Raw genomic sequence first — 17623 nt, 5'->3', positions numbered from 1 at the left:
ACTCTGATTTCTGTTAATCTTGAACAGTTCTGGACGGCATCCCAAGGGTTAAAGGAATTATCAAGTTTGATCTGCATGCGGAAGCTGAGACAGGGAAAACAAAGCTGAGAGTAGGAGGCAATATCAAAGGGATATATGAGATGGGACAAGGTACATATGGTTCCGACGCTATATATGTCTCGGGCGCGACAGCCGAAGAAGACGATGGCTACTTGATATTCTATGCTCATGACGAAAACACAGGGTATTACTTATTTCTCTCCATGCTATATCATCTGTTTTATTTTGCATCATTACTATATAATAATATGATGATGGCTGAAAATGGGCAGAAAATCATGTGTGAATGTGATAGACGCAAAAACAATGTCGTCTGAGCCAGTCGCAGTGGTGGAGCTGCCACACCGGGTCCCATATGGTTTTCACGCCTTGTTTGTTACAGAGGTACTTCTAAGATAAATCGGTACATTCTCAGTTTTACAAGCGGTACATATATAACGGTACCAGTGGGTCTTGCCTTCACAGGAACAACTACAGGAACAAACTCTTATTTAAGCCAAAGTGGTGCACACATATAGACTATTCCTGAGATGCCAAAGTCAGGAAAAATCCTGGAAAATATAAAGTTCATCTACCATTTGTTTTAACAGCGGTTGTCGTTTTATTGATCAAGTTATTCCAAGTTATGCAATAAGGCAAATTTTTGTTAACTAAATATAGAACTTATATAACCAAACAATCGTTTTTACATAAAGTGTAACGTTTTGGGTAGTGCTTTGAAAATTTACATATCCAGTGCTTTGACAATTTTGGATAGTACTTAAAAAATACAAAAGAAAATGGGCTCAGCTTCTCAGAAGAAACTAGGTCTGGGCATAATATCTGTAACCCGAAATCTGAACCGAATCTGAACCAAAAAACCCGATCTGTATCCGGTCCGAAATATAAAAAATATCCGATTTGATCTTGTAAGGTGGTACAGAACATATCCGAACCCGAAGTGTTATTAACCAAACCCGAACGGATAACCCGAAAATCCGAAAAATCCGAAAAAATATCCGAAGAAACCGATCCGAATGTCCAAAATAATATACAATATAATTATATGAAACATGAATATATAATTCAAATATTCAATTTCATATTTATTTTGATATGTTATCTAACAATAAGTATTTAAAATTTAAATAACTACCTTAAATACTTAATTATATATAAATAAATATATATTTCTTATGTTTTACTTTTAAATTTTAGATTTTATTTCGGGTATATCCGAACCGATCCGATATAACCCGAATCCGAATGATATATGATTACTTTATGGGTTCTATGATATGATACAAAACCGACCCGAACCCGATGTGTTATATCTGAACCCGACCCGTACTTGCAAATTTACTAGAATAGGACCTAGGAAGTGTTATAAAAGAGAACCAAAATTCAAAAAATCCGATCCGAACGCCAACGGGTAGCCGAACGCCCAGTCCTAGAAGAAACTATCCGAATCTTCAACTTTTGTAGCTACCTGTAACAGATTTCTTTAGCCCGTGATGTCAACTCTCTCTAACGGTAATCTTCTTCAGTCATATCTTCTTCTTCTTCTTCTTCTTCTTCTTCTTCTTCTTCTTCTTCTTCTTCTTCTTCTTCTTCTTCTTCAGCTAGTCAAGAAAGTCACCGACTGATGAAACTACGACGTGTAACTTGTTTTCTTATTTCCTTAAACCGAAGTCAATAACCAGACTTCCCTCACTGGTTTACTCCAATCAACATCATAGGTAGAACCTATTGACTTGAAACCACCAGTTTATGTTGCTCAATACTCAGACAAACTCCACCTTGAACAACATAATCCAGTTCTGCTCTTAATTAGCGAAAGGAAAAAAAAAACGATCTTCGATTCCTCTCTGCATCAGTGTACAGAAGCACTTAGTAAGCTAAAAAATGTCTGAGCTTATTAACTAGTAAAACTTTGGTCAAGATATCAGCAGAATTCTTATTCATATGCACCTTTGAAACTTCACCTTCTTCAACTCTTTCTATTACAAAGCTCAATTTCACTGCCATATGCTTCGTTCTCTTACTATGACCATTGTTCTTTGCAAGTGGTAAAGCACTTTGAGAATCACAGAATATCTCAATGCTTTCTTGATCATAATCAGGACTGATCATAACTAAACTCCTTACTCAAACCTCTCAGCTACACTGCCTCTTTTGATGCTTCTGTTAATGATATATACTCAGATTCTGTAATTGAGAGTGCCACAGTTTTCTGTAGACTAGACTTCTAACTCACTACGTATCATCCTGGTAGAAATGTATATCCAGTGATAAAGACTTTCTTCTATCCAAATCAGCACCATAATCAGAATCATAGAAACCATGGATCTTGAATTCATTTCCCTTTTCAAACTTCAAGCTCATCCCTCTACTTCCATTCATATATCTTGTTATCCATTTCACTGCGCCCCAGTGAACCTTGACTGGATCACTCATAAACCTACTGACAAAACTCACTGGATAAGCAAGATCAGGAATGGTTCCTATCATTCCATACATTAAGATTCCCACAACATTACAATAAGGAAACTGACCTCATGTATTCTTCATCAATCCTCAGTTGGTTGTTGTCAGCAGATGAATTAGCTTAAACTGAGTTTCATTGGAATGTTAACAGCCTTGCTTTTATCCATATTATCGGTTTCAACACCGTTTTCATGTAGCTCTCTTGAGAAAAAAAATCAGTGTTCCTTGACTTCTATCTATGATAATCCACTACAAAACATTATTTTACATCATTAGATATAATATATACATGGTATTATAATTGATGTTTAAGATATAAAATAATAAAATATAGATAAACATATGTAAATGCGTTTAAAAAAAACATAAACATATGTAAATAGTTTTTATAGTATTTTTTATCTGCAAATAAAATTTCTATGCAAACTACTTATGTTTTTATCTAAAAAATTTATCTACTTTTACAAAAAAATATTTTTAAAATATATACTCTAGCTTTAAGATAATTATATCATTCATTTTAAATAATATCATATATACTATTTACCAATTATTATTTTTAAGTCTAAAATAACTCTAAGAAGAAAATGATGACATAAATTATTAAAAAATGTGATATATCTATTGATCAATAAAGTACAAAAATAAAAATTTAAAGAAATTATTATTTCAGAAAAAACAAAATAAATTTTATTTATTTAAACTAAATTTCAGTGTAATTTAAAAATTCATAAACTAAATAGAATATCAATTACAAATGATTACTTTATATTTTTAAAATTGAATAAAATTAATTAAATAAAAGTAATATAATAAAATATTTTTAAAAAAGTTATTATTTCTGTGTATGGCACATGAAAACACCTAATTTGCATTAGTTAAAAGTGATATAAAATCTTTTTACATCATTTAGAAGTGGTAATACAAATAATTTACATCGTTTTATAAACTGCTGGTGTAAAAATATTAATATTTGCATTGGTTATATTAATTGATGTTAAAATATATCAATTTTGATAAGTGATATTAGTATTGGTGTCGATTATAATAATTGATTTCAAATGCTTATATCACTAATTAATGATGGAGAATTTGCCAAATGTAATTCAAATATTAATTTGAAATGCAAAAGTAGGACATATATTCTATCAAATAAAAAAAACTAATCTAAATGGTTAGCAAATTTACCATTTATCCCCTATGACCAAACAAAAACTCATAAAGTTATTTTACGGTTCTATCTTTGTGAAGTCTACTTTTAGAGACGTCTAGATAAGTCTACTTCATAGTTTGATCTATAATTTTTATTTGAAAAAATTGATCATAGTGATATTATTGTAAATAAGAATAAATGTTTAGGGCTAGAAAGTAATTAAAACATGGCTTAAACTAAAAACAAAAAGGACAATCCAGAATATCCTTTGATGATTATTGTCGTTGTAGCTGTTTATGTGTCAAATTTGGTGTTTATGTGATGCATGTTTGATCCAAAAACGGTGTGTTTGTTAGATTCATATAATAAAGAATCTAAGAATTAGATCCATGAAGCTTAGGAGAAATCTAAATGGAATCAGATGAGAAAAAAAAACATCAAAGAGATTTTATTGATTAAAGATTTGTTACAAAGATGATTTGAAATGTAAAGTGAACCTTAGAATCTATAGATCTCTATAAGAAAGTGTTCTAGATCTAAGAATAGAAAAAAAAAGATCATTTGCTAAGGAGAAATGCCTCCTTATTTATACAAGGATGATGCTTAGGTATCACTAATGAAATGGACCTAATTCATGGTTTCATGGGCTAGTTGAAGGGCAAAGTCCACCCCAACACCGCCTAAGGAAATCTACCAGGCATAATGGAATGGTGGCCTTAAACAACTGCCACATTCCCTGAACTATCGACAATCTTCTCGTTTGATCTGGCCATGTTCCATTCAGATCAGGTGACCAAGTGGCCACGTGCCCTTAAGGCTACATGCAATGAAAGCCCGCGCCAAAAAACAGATTTCATTATCCATTGTAACAAAAATCTGGGATCATGAGTCCCTCGGATCATATGATCTTATATGGTTCTGAGCCTAAATAATCTAAGGGACAACAATTTCCTTCGTCTCCTTGCAGTAAGGCATTTACTTTCGGGTTTCTAAGGTATGATCTTATATGGTTCTGAGCCTAAATAATCTAAGGGACAACAATTTCCTTCGTCTCTTTGCAGTAAGGCATTTACTTTCGGGTTTCTAAGCAGTCCATGCCAAAACAACCCAGAAAGATTCTTAAGAAGTGATGTCTTACTCCTCCTATTCAAAACTTGCTAAGAAGGTATGATCAGTAGACCAAAGTGCAAATGTTATCTCTCGAGTTCATTCATGAAATCAAAAGATAAAAGGTTAATTATTGAGGATAACTAATCCAGGAAGTCATCATCTGGCTTAAGAGCGGGATTCTGGCTTTCTTCTCTTGTCCATATGATTTCTGACTCCTGGGCCGGTTTTTCTACTACCTCCACGTAAAATGGAAAATTCTATTAAAAAGAGATCATTCCAGATTTTATGATAAGGAAATATCTAGTATAATTCTTGACTAAGAACAACATATTAAATGGAGTTCTAACCCCTAGAATAAGAGATCAATTTGTAACGTCCCGACCGCCCACAGCTAATGGTTTTTCCACACCTGCTTACTCGTCCCATGAGCTCCATTCTGTGGGATTTCGGAGGCTCGAAAGTCATGTTTATTGACCCTGCAATCATCGAATGATATTTCTCCATGGTTTGGCCTCATTCGCACGATATCGCAAATCACTTTCCGATAGGTCAGTAATCCTTCTACTACACCAGCTCAAGCACACTTAACTCTAGAGTTCTAAACCGATGCGTACCCGAGAAGGTAAGCGTATTTTGGTGACACAGGTAGTCCAATTAATTCTCTTAAGTCTTTCCAAGTATACTAAAAATTGGAACGTTACATAACTATTCAAGACCTCAACTACAGAGTTAGGCGGCTAGAACTTGAATTTCTTATCCAAAACGTTGTAATTCTGATTCCCTTGATCAATATTACAGTAATTTTAATCCTTGATCATGCTCTTTGTTGCTTACTACTTGTTTTTGTAAAATCACGAATAACCCTGCACAAAAATACCCTAACAAGATTTATTACCACCATTTTTTACCAGAGATTTCAATGCTTTGATTGGATTGAGATTGGTTCTATTGTGCTTTTACGCCCGAAAACGAGGAGTAGATTTGATTTAAAAAAACGCGGAGTAGATTATGCTCGAGTTTGCGATATTAACCATTTATATCTTTTTTGGTTCTTTAGTTTTGGATTTAAAAAAATTGTAAAACTCCTTTTTGTTGATAGATAAACTTAACATTTAGTTAAAAAAAAATTCTACATTATGGGCGACAAATAGCAGCATTTATGAACATTTTGGTGAATAAATAGTTTTTAATGGTGATTAAGTATTCTTTTTTTTTTGTAAAAAGTGATTAAATATTATTTATCTCAATTTCGGACGTATCAATACAACTGGCAGCAGAAAAAACAAGAAGATAACACTTGAAAGCAACTGGCAACAACCGGTCACTATTAGGGGTTTTTCCTTCTCGATTCTGGACGTATCAATACAACTTAGTCAACACTAGTAGCAACTTGTAGAACAATATCTTTAAATTGCGGGTCACCAATTAGTGGATCTGTATTTTACTGGAAATATATAAATGTAGACACAATAATGTGGTTTGAATAGTTTCAAGCAATGTTTTTAAACCCGATCGAACTGGACGACTTATTGGGTTGCTAAGTTACTAGGTCGACCACGGGTGAACCCGCAGATTAATAAATAAATTAATTTTATTATATAATAATATATCAGCTATGTAAATAAAAATATAGAAACTAAAGTTAAGTATTTTCTAAATGTTTTTAAACATAAAAATATATACATATCCAAACTATTATTTTACTTTCTTAAAAAACATTTACAAAATATTAAACTTTAGTTTCTATATTTTTATTTACATAGCTGATATATTATTATATAATAAAAATAATTTAAACTATTTAAAGTTTTCTTTAACGAACAAAAATAAACTAACACCAAATCACATAAACTAATTTTGGTTCTCTTTACCATCGTTCATTTCATTTTCTTCAGATGGCATAGTGAAATCTTCATCAAAATCTAAAAACTACAAATATAAAATTGAAAATAGAAAACCTAACCTTTTTTTTAATCATCACCTAATTTCTTAATTAGATATTTATAATATAAAACATAATCTAAAAACATAATTAAAAACTAAAAAAAAAAGTTAAAGTTATTTATTGGTTCAACCGGTGGTTCAACCGGTATCGGGTTCCGGGTTTTACTGGAGTTTTACGGATTTTTGCGGGTTTCTAAATATTGGGGTTTTCACAAAACCCAAACCGGATTTTTTCTGGGTCACCGGGTTTACCGGTTCAACCGCGGGTCCGGGTCGAGTTTCAAAACACTGGTTTCAAGGGAAATTACCGCAAATACCACATTCATAATGCCACTTTTCATGTTTATACTAATCACTTTTACACTTATTTTAATAAAGAATAAAAAATAATTATATCTCTAAGATTAACTATTATAGACTTAGGGTTTAGAGTTGAGGGGTGGAGTCGAGTTTTTGGAAAGTGAAATGTATGATTCTAATAAATATATAAATAAATACTTAAAAAATATATATAAAAATTAAAAAAATAGTTTCAAACATAATTTTCGATTTTCAAAAAAATATTTTGAAAAAAAATAAAAAAAAATTCGAAAAAAATCAAAAGAAAAAATTATAAAAAAGTTCGAATTTGAAAAAGTATAGTTCGAAATCATAAATTTTTTAAAAATTTAAATAATAAATTATTATATATATAAATAACAATGGTATAAGAGAGACTATTTAATGAAGAATGTATTTTTGAAAATGTACCTTTATGAGTGTTAAAGATAAAAAATAATATGATGAAAGTGATAAACATAAAATTTCTCCTGGTTTAAGTGTGGTTGTCAATTTTTAGCTTAATAAAATATCATGGCACGTAATTTAAATTTAGTGTTATAGACCTATAGTTATGTTACCATCTAGATTCAAACCCACATATTTTTATTTTTTTGTAACTTTCCAACCCACATATATTTGATGTTGTATAGAACTTTTCACATAGATACGAGTAGTCTCATATTTATTTCTTTATCTTTATAAGTATGAAGTAGTTTTATTAAATTTTTCTCATTTTTTACTTATCTAAGTTTATGGTTCAGTGAACATATGATAATGTGCTGTGTTTTTTTTTTCATGTGTGATATTTTACAAATATAATATCTTGAAACAAGTATAACGAAGAATTGAGTAAAAAAAAAAAATATATATATATAAAATAAAAATAAGAGATTCGTCAAAAGCAACTTAACGATTATGGTTTTAGCAAAAAAAAACATAACGATTATGGTGACTTGCAATGATTTATGTTCGACAATTTCTACTTATCCAAGTTTATGGTTTAGTAAACATCTAGCTAATTTTAAAGGGAAAATTTTACGGTTACTAATTTCATGGTACTACTTTTCATCTTTACCACCATTAAAGGAACATTTTCAAAAATACATTTTCTATCAAGTGGTAAAAAACTCTTATACAATTGTTATCTATATATATAATAAATTATTATTTAAATAAAAAAAAATATTTTTTTTTATGTTTTCGTATTATAATTTTTCAAATTCGAACTTTTTATAATTTTTTTTTGATTTTTTTTTTTTTTTCAAAATTTCTTTTTGAAAATCAAAAATTATGTTAGAAATTATTTTTTTAAAAAAGTTATATTTTTTAAGTATTTATTTATATATTTATCAGAATTTCTTTAATTTTACATTCCGAAAACTCTACCCCACCTCTCAAGTCTAAACACTAAGTCTAAATTAGTTAATCATAGAGATATAAGTGTTTTTACCTTTTATCAAAAGTGAGAGTAAAAGTGATAAATATAAACATGAAAATAGTATTATGAAAGTGGTATTTATGGCAATTTCTTAAATTTAAAAAGTCTTTTGTCAAAAAAGTAATATCTAATTTCAATCTCAACACAGTATTCTTATCTCTTGTAGGACAATATGTGTCTCTAGTAGGGTCCAAAAAGACACATCAATTTAACAACACAGTATTCGTAATGTATATGCCAAAATCTAATAATTCCTACTTATTTTATATATTACCTTCACATTTCACACATGATGTTTTATATGATTACACAAAATAAACCAATAATTGGATGGAAACTAAATAAAAATAAAAATAAAAATAGTTGATTATCGCAAACTAAGCCGAAAATACGAGAACAAACTTGTACTTTGTAAGAACATCTCCAACGGTGTATTCACCATTGAAATCTTTAGGTATATTATAGTATTTTTTTTTAAATAGTTAAGGACTCTAATCAAATTAGTATGTCCAATGGTGTTATTCATTAAAAATCCTTAAGAATAAAAAAATAATAAATTTGAAAATATTATAAATATTTTTAAAATAATTTTAAACATGTTAAATTGAAATATTTATTTATAGAATTGAAATATTTATTTATTACATGATCAAATATGAAATACAACAATTATTAGTTTTCATCACCAAATTTGTTCCAAATATTTCCGATTAAATCATTCTTCAATTGGTAATGTGTATCCGTCTCTCGAACCTGAACCCGATTGGCACGAATTTCAGTGATGCTTGGAGGGAGGTCCGTACCACGAGACTTATGCACCCGTGAACTGCTGTGTACCTCTCCTTCTTCAAATTCCGATGTATCGTACTGAGTGTTGTATCCAGCTCGTTCATTTTCAACTATCATATTATGTAGTATGATACATGCCCTCATAGTTTTCCCTATCTTATCCTGGTCCCATGAAAGAGCCGGGTTTTTCACAATTGCAAATCAAGATTGCAAAACTCCAAAAGCCCGCTCCACATCTTTTCGGGTTGATTCTTGATATTTAGCAAATAACTCTGCTTTAAGACCTTGAGGGAGTGAGATAGATTGGATAAATGTTGACCAGTTTGGATAAATACCGTCTGTTAGGTAGTACGCCAAATTATAGATGTGTCGGTTGACCATGTACTCTACCCTCGGAGCTCGACCTAGAATAATGTCATCAAAGACAGGAGACCGATCTAGGACATTAATATCGTTTAAGGTATAGATTTTTTCCTTGTTCCACAAAGATAGATTTTCTATATTGTTAAGGTACTTTTTTATACTTTTGAGGAACATTAATTGAGAATATTTGAATTGATTAAATTTTATTGGTGGAAATTTATTGGAAAGTGTATAATCAAGTAAAAAATAAATTAAATTATAAATATTTATTAAATTCTTAATAAGCGTGCATACTCTTGAAAATCTTACTTTCAGGAACAGAGGGAGTATAATTTTTTGGTAACTTACACATTCATATAGTTTCTTCCTTGAACTTTTCAATTTCGAAAACCGATATACACGCACAAGCACACATGAGGTTTACCGTGCTTAACATTTTAAATATCTAGTTTCTTGCAACTTTGTTCTTCATGAAATGGGTATATATTCATACATGAAAACTTTAACGTATTTCATTAAAAATAAGATGAAAACTCAAAAACCTTATATAGCTTTAATTTTTATTCATAACCATATCAAGTGTTTTGTCTCATCCAAGTTCCAAGCATAAAAAGAAAAAATACAAAGCATGAGAGGATGACTTGAGTTGTAGTACTCTACAATTCTCTTTCAGAAATGAGGAGCCTTCTGCTCATTGCCGACCACAACGTCTATACTCGTGTTAAGCCAAGCGCTTATGAGGATTCTATCCTCTTTGAGAGACCATTTTCTCCTCTCCTTAGAAGCTGGCTGATCAGAAACAGGGGTGTTATCCATGACTACAGACTGCTCGGTACTAAACCAAACAGGTTCGGGTGAATCTAGGTTGTAAGAAGTTTGGTTATTGAGAAGGTTCACAAAACCAGGGATATCCATGCCTTTACGTTGCTTTGTGTCACTCTACTAGCATCACAGAGCTTTAAGTAAGGGTTTTTTTTAATCTAAGTTGCATTTAAAACCTATCAACTCAGAGGAGTTAGGAAGGTAGAAAGTAATGCACTTACATTTAAACCTATCAACTCAGAGGAGTTAGGAAGGTAGAAAGTAATGCACTTACATTTAAACCTATCAACTCAGAGGAGTTAGGAAGGTAGAAAGTAATGCACTTACATTTAAACCTATCAACTCAGAGGAGTTAGGAAGGTAGAAAGTAATGCACTTACATTTAAACCTATCAACTCAGAGGAGTTAGGAAGGTAGAAACCACTTAAGTAGCATTTAATTTGACAGACAAACACTTACTAGTATACGTTTATATTCTAAAGACAAACATTTACTAGTCTACGTTTTTATTATAAAGACAAACACTTACACAACTACTCTACGTTTTGTTTCTAAAGACAAACATTTACTAGTATGCAACCACAACAACTATACATTTTAATTACTCAAAGAAAAGCAAGTTCGAAGTTGTTTCTGCATTACCTTCTAAAGGTCAGACATTCGGTTTTTTCATCCTCTGAAGCTCCTCCTGAAGACACATGAGATAACAGAGTCACAAGTTTATACAAAAATATGAATAATAATTCAGAAACAGAAGGAACGAAGCTTACCAGGCTCGATGTTAGGACGTTGTCTTTCTCCTCAGCCCACTTCATCATGACCACCATACATATTATAAATAATACACTAACCAACACACTAACAACCAATGGATAGCCATTTGCAATCCCAAATTTCTTCTTAGCTAACTCCCCCACACTCTTCTCTAACTTAACAAGCTTCTCATCAATGTCCTCCCCCACACTCTTCTCTAACTTAACAAGCTTCTCATCAATGTCCTCCCCCACACTCTTCTCTAACTTAACAAGCTTCTCATCAATGTCCTCCCCCACACTCTTCTCTAACTTAACAAGCTTCTCATCAATGTCCTCCCCCACACTCTTCTCTAACTTAACAAGCTTCTCATCAATGTCCTCCCCCACACTCTTCTCTAACTTAACAAGCTTCTCATCAATGTCCTCCCCCACACTCTTCTCTAACTTAACAAGCTTCTCATCAATGTCCTCCCCCACACTCTTCTCTAACTTAACAAGCTTCTCATCAATGTCCTCCCCCACACTCTTCTCTAACTTAACAAGCTTCTCATCAATGTCCTCCCCCACACTCTTCTCTAACTTAACAAGCTTCTCATCAATGTCCTCCCCCACACTCTTCTCTAACTTAACAAGCTTCTCATCAATGTCAAATCACATAATCAAAGCACTTTTCGCCAACATTTGTATAAGCTCAACAGACTCAGAGCACATAGGAGAAGAAGATTACTCCCTAATTGAAAGACTAATCTTTTGCAAACACTTATTAGAAACGAAAATATCCCCCAATCGATTTAAACCCGTATCGTTTTTAAACGTTGATTAGAAAAAAAAGAATCCCTAAATCGATTCAAACAAAAATCGTTATCAAACGCTAACTTCTCTCCCAAAATTCTATAAATCGATTGAAAACAAAAATCTAAAACCCTAATTGCCGACGAAAATAACATGAACCCTAGCGTAAATCCATAAATCAAGAAGAGGACCCTTCCATTTACCTTCGATACCGTCGAGAACCTTTGAGTATCCTCTTTCACCGACGAGAACCCTTCAATTGATCTTCTTTACCGTCGACACCAATATCGCCTTATCGCCTTCTCTGATTTTTTTTTCCCGTCTTCACTCCAAATGAGATGAAATCACGAAACCCGTGAAGAGACGGAACCAATTCCCCTGCCACGTCAACAAGGACTAACCAATTTTAATCCTTAGCTTAGGACTCATCCTTAGCTTATCTAAGGTAAATAATGTTATTATATTGTTAATAGTTAAGGATTAACACCTAAGGATTGAGTATAAACCGCCGTTGTGGTTGCTCTAAATCGTGATGTAGCCCAGCTGCCGGCGAGCTTTGGGTTGCTAAAAGCACCATTAACCATGGTTCTTAGCCATGGGTTTTAGCAAAATAATAATTAAAAAATCAGTGGATTTCATTCACTTTTTATGAACTGTATTTCCCTCTTCTTTTGTAAGGACCGAATCTTAGGTGGTTTTTGGACTGTTTGCGGGCTCCACCGACACGTGGCGGTCCGCGATTGGTTCCTTTTAATTAATTTTTTTTATCAGACAAAAAAATATATCAAAAACCTACCTATGAAACCGTACATGGGTTAATGGTGCTCTAAGAGCATAATTATCGGTAGTTCTTAAAGTGGTTCTTAAGCTAATTATGTAATTAAAAATAATAATAATAATAACAATTAATGGAACAACCAGATCTTAATTAAGAAGAAGAAGAACCGGGTCTTGAGGACACGTGTTAGACGAAGAGTGTTTTGCTTCGTCTTTCTCTCCCTCTCTCGACGCTCCCCGAAGATGAATCACCCCTCCACAGCTCTCTCTCGTTGGACTCCACCTATTGATGATTGATCTCGTCAAAGGTTCTCTCTCTCCGTCGGTGTGATCTCCTCGACGAATCGCTTCTCGGTGGCTTCGACGAAGTTTCATGGTTTGTCTCTCTCGGTTGCTTTCATCACGGAGGAGCAACGGCGACATCTCGACGAAGTGTCACTCCGCATGTCTCTCTCGGTAGCTGTTATCAACGATTCTCGATCGAGACCGCCTCTCTCTCTCGGTGGCTGCAATCGACGATTGTAGATCGACTGCGCCTCTCTCTATCGGTGGCTTCCTCTCTCTCTATCCCTCAAAAGCTAAGTGATGTTGTTTTTATCTACAATCGATTTGTTTGTGCTGTTGGATAATGTTGTTTGAATAGTCTTGTGATAAATCGTTTGATTAGTTTGATTGAGTTTCTGATTAACCCTTTTAACTGTTAGATTAGTTTGTTGTGTTGCGTTGTGGTTGTTTCTGTGTAAGAGAAGTGATTAATTGTTCTTGTTAGGGTAACGATTATAGTCAAGTTTGATTTGTTTATTGTGTCACATTCTGTCTTGTGTTCGGGTCACAAGTAATCTCACAACCCATTTGTTTGTTTTGTAGGATAATGTCGTTTGTTAAGTGTTATGATAAATCCTTTGATTAGTTTGATTGATTATCTCTGGTTCTGTGTTTGATTGATCTTATCTTTAGCTTGAGATTGATCATATCGTTTGTTTGTCTGCTTGTAATAGGGAGGCAAGCTTGAGATCATGATTCTCAAGGCCGATGGCATCAGGACCGAAGTAATGGTGGTGATGAAAGAGGAGTGCAATTGCATTAAAGGTACAAATTCTCCTCTCTTTCATTTCGATTGTACTGTGTTATGGTTGAGGTTTGTTATTAATCGGTAATAAATATGGTTAGATAGAAATCAATGTTTAGTTTGTTAAATGTCGAATCTGTATGGTTAGATAGAATCAATGTTTAGTTGGTTAAATGTCGAATCTGTTTGGTTGTGTTGTGTTGAATGCTTGAGATTGAGTGTTTATTGTTGTTCTTTCTAATACCTCAATGGTAGAGCTTGTCTTTAAAACACAAACGCTCTTCTCTGTCTCTCTTCTTAATCCATATTAAGCCTTTTTAATCTTCTCTTCTCTGTCTCTCTTCTTAATCCATAATCCGCTATGGATCCGAATCAATTTAGCCAGAAAGCTAAGTTTGTTGATCTACTCAACAGTCAAGAAGAAACCTTTTTTCCTTTTCCTGAAGATAGTGTCCCACTATCTTCATTTCAACTCCCTGTTTTTGGGACTCAAGGAACTGAAGCTTCAAACTATGTTGAAGATACACCAGCAGATCGTAGAGAAAGGAGGTTATGGACGCCAGTTGACGATGTTGTGCTCATTAGCGCTTGGCTAAACACAAGCAAAGATCCGGTTGTGGGCAATGAGAAACCGTCTCGTACCTTCTGGAAAAGGATTGCAGCATACTTTGCTGCAAGTCCTAAGGTAGCAGGGTGTGAGCAGAGGGAGGCGGGTAACTGCAAGCAGCGATGGCAGAAGATAAACGACCAAGTCAACAAGTTTTGTGGGTCTTATGAAGCTGCAACTAGAGAGAAAAGCAGTGGCCAAAATGAGAATGATATTCTCAAAAGGGCGCATGTGATTTTCTTCAACAACTACAAAAAAATTCACCTTAGAACACGCTTGGAAAGAGCTACGAAACGACCAGAAATGATGTGAGCTGTCATACTCAGCTAAGAAGAGGAAGGGTGAGGATGGTTCATAGTCTTCAACCTCTAACGCAACTGAAACAAGGAGTGAGGATGATCGTCCCCCTGGTGTCAAGGCAGCAAAGAGTAAGAAGGTGGAGGTTGAGGGGAAGACACTGACAGAGTTTCAGAGTATGTGGGATATTAAAAGGCAGGATCTGGCCATGAAAGAAAGGCTTAAGAAGATGACTCGTCTCGACAATCTATATTGCAGGTCTCTGGCGGCTGCAGGAGAAAAAGGGGGAAGCCCTAGGTAAAATCCCGAAATATTTGGAAACTTCCTTAAAAATCTCTGTCGCTGGAACATCCACGCCAGACTGCTCCGCACGACTGCTTTGCGTGAAAAACTCCAAATTGAACTATTTTTCTATTCTTTTCCTCCAACTGGTTTATCTCCCATCCAATGCAACTCCAGACCTGTAATGACTCGAAAAGGACTAGGAAGACTCGATAAAGACTTGAAAACCAATTAGAAAACATATATACAAGATACCAAAAACACCATATATCACTTAGTCTCTCTCCTCTTCAAAAGTGTACGGCAGCCATTTGTTGCTTGGCATATGGTACTGCGGCTGATACGGTTGATGAATACCTACGACTCGGTGCAACCACAACTCGGGCATGTTTGGAAAATTTTGTGGAAAGAATAATATATTTATTCGGAGATAAGTACCTAAGAAGACCAATACCGGCTGATCTTCAACGTCTACTTGATGTTGGTGAGTATCGTGGATTTCCCGAGATGATACGAAGCATTGATTGTATGCATTGGGAGTGGAAGAATTATCCCACCGCTTGGAAGGGTCAATATTCACGTGGTTCGGGAAAACCTACCATCGTTTTAGAGGCAGTTGCTTCGTATGATCTGTGGATATGGCATGCGTTTTTTTGGGACCTCCAGGTACCTTAAATGATATCAATGTTCTTGATCGCTCACCTGTTTTTGATGACATTATAAAAGGTCAAGATCCCCAAGTCACAATCTCTGTCAATGGAAGAGAATATCATTTGGCTTACTATCTCACTGATGGTTTTTATCCAAAATGGGCAAATTTTATCCAATCAATTCTAATACCACAAGGTCCGAAAGTGGATTTATTTGCTCAACAACAGGAAGCTGTCCGAAAAGATGTCGAACGTGCTTTTGGAGTCTCGCAAGCTCGCTTTGCCATTGTTAAAAACCCATCACTTTTTTGGGATAAAGTCAATATTGGGAAGATTATGAGAGCATGTATCATACTCCATAATATGATAATAGAAGAGGAACGAGATGAATACACTCAATATGATGTTTCAGAGTTCCAACAAAGGGAAGACAATGCAAGTTTTCATGTCGATCTCACATATTCTACAGACATCCCTACAAATATCGTCAATATGATGGGTGTTCGAACTAGAATTCGTTATAAACAAATGCATCAACAACTAAAAGATGATTTGGTTGAACATATATGGCGTAAATTCGGCCGCGATGAAAACAACAACTGAGCTCTGATGCTTCTTTCAAATTATTCTAGTTTATTTTACTAATCTTTGTTTTAATGATTTTTTAAAATCTATGCTTAAAATTTTATCTTTTAATATGTTTTATTTAATAAATAAATTTTATCTTTAATAAAAAAAAATTCTTAAAAACTCCAAATTAAGAACACCATTTGAGCCATTAAAACGAAAAGTTTCTTAACAAAAGTTCTTAATCTAAATCTATTAATTAAAAATTAATTAAGAACCCATTAAGGGTTCTAGGGTTAATCTTGCTCTAAGCAGTCTGGATTCCATCCCATGACATTTTCAGCATGTGGCCACGTAGATATGACTCATTACTTAAGATCCATTTATATATTTAGAGAGAAACTGCAACAACACTTCCTCTCGGAAATTAGTCGGAATTATTTTTAAGTCTAAAATACTTCTAGATTAATCATTTATATTAGGGTAAATCTCTCAAATACAGCTAAAAAATATATTTATGACAAAAAGAACACACAAGAAGTAAAATAACAAAAATAAGTTTAATTAAGGAGGTAAAAGATATTTGTTCCCCTGCTATATATATATATATATATATATATATATATAGATAAATATTAAAATTTTCAAACTAAAATGTTCAATTTTTTAAAAAAAATTGCTTTTATTTTGTTTGATTTTTTCCAATACTTTGTTTTCGTAAACATTTTCAAATTATTATTTTAATTTTATATCTTAAATATTAAATCCTAAACTCTAATCCTCGATCCTAAAAGGAAAATTATCTCAAATAGCAATTTTTTAAGTTTTTATCACAAAATAGCCCTCAAGAAAGAAAATAACCAAAATAGCCCATTTTTGTTTTGAAAATTTTAATATTTATTTTTTATTTTTTCAAATTTGAGACCCTATCCCCAAAACTCATCCCTTAATTCTAAAACCTAAGTTTAGATTAATTAACTCAAGAGTAAAAATACATTTGTACTCTTTGATAAAACTTATTTTGGTCATTTTCTTCATTGATGGTCATTTTTGTGACAAAAAATTTAAAAGAGGTATCCTAGGGAATTTATCGTCCTAAAACCATGTATAAGTTGGGGTCAAAATCTAGTAAGTTTAATTAGGAGGTAAAAGATAAAAATGTATTTTATCTCTTTAGTGAAACATGTTTTGGTCATTTTGACCCTTGAAAACTATTTTTGTGATAAAACGTTTTGAAATTTATCATAGGGTATTTCTTTTTTTAGTATCATATCTACTTTATTAAAACAGAAGTACACATATAGAATACCCCTAAAAGTTACAAAATATTTACAGTCAAATTCCTTTAAAAATTAAATTAG

General features: G+C 33.0%; 3 protein-coding genes across 3 annotated transcripts; 2 read left to right on the top strand and 1 right to left on the bottom strand.

The window, feature by feature from the left end:
- The first annotated feature begins 27 nt into the window (after positions 1-27).
- LOC106307828 (carotenoid 9,10(9',10')-cleavage dioxygenase 1-like) lies at positions 28-725 on the top strand. The gene is made up of 3 exons (XM_013744892.1): positions 28-244; positions 333-444; positions 526-725. The coding sequence occupies exons 1-3, from the start codon at positions 141-143 to the stop codon at positions 553-555; spliced, it is 246 nt and encodes an 81-aa protein (XP_013600346.1). The 5' UTR covers positions 28-140; the 3' UTR covers positions 556-725.
- A 10371-nt stretch (positions 726-11096) lies between these two features.
- On the bottom strand, positions 11097-12597 carry LOC106309255 (uncharacterized protein C2orf57 homolog). Its single transcript, XM_013746302.1, has 3 exons — positions 12520-12597; positions 11237-11854; positions 11097-11154 (listed from the first exon to the last, which is right to left on the bottom strand). The coding sequence occupies exons 1-3, from the start codon at positions 12595-12597 to the stop codon at positions 11119-11121; spliced, it is 732 nt and encodes a 243-aa protein (XP_013601756.1). The 3' UTR covers positions 11097-11118.
- A 1623-nt stretch (positions 12598-14220) lies between these two features.
- LOC106309254 (glutathione S-transferase T3-like) lies at positions 14221-15064 on the top strand. The gene is made up of 2 exons (XM_013746301.1): positions 14221-14774; positions 14854-15064. Exons 1-2 carry the CDS (start codon positions 14221-14223, stop codon positions 15062-15064), a joined length of 765 nt encoding a protein of 254 aa, XP_013601755.1.
- The last annotated feature ends 2559 nt before the right edge of the window (positions 15065-17623 follow it).

The sequence above is a fragment of the Brassica oleracea genome, chromosome C8 (genome assembly GCF_000695525.1).
Source record: "Brassica oleracea var. oleracea cultivar TO1000 chromosome C8, BOL, whole genome shotgun sequence".
Classification (NCBI taxonomy): Eukaryota; Viridiplantae; Streptophyta; class Magnoliopsida; order Brassicales; family Brassicaceae; genus Brassica; species Brassica oleracea.
The sequence above is the reverse complement of the archived record's forward strand: the minus strand, read 5'-3'. Positions and strand labels throughout refer to the sequence as shown.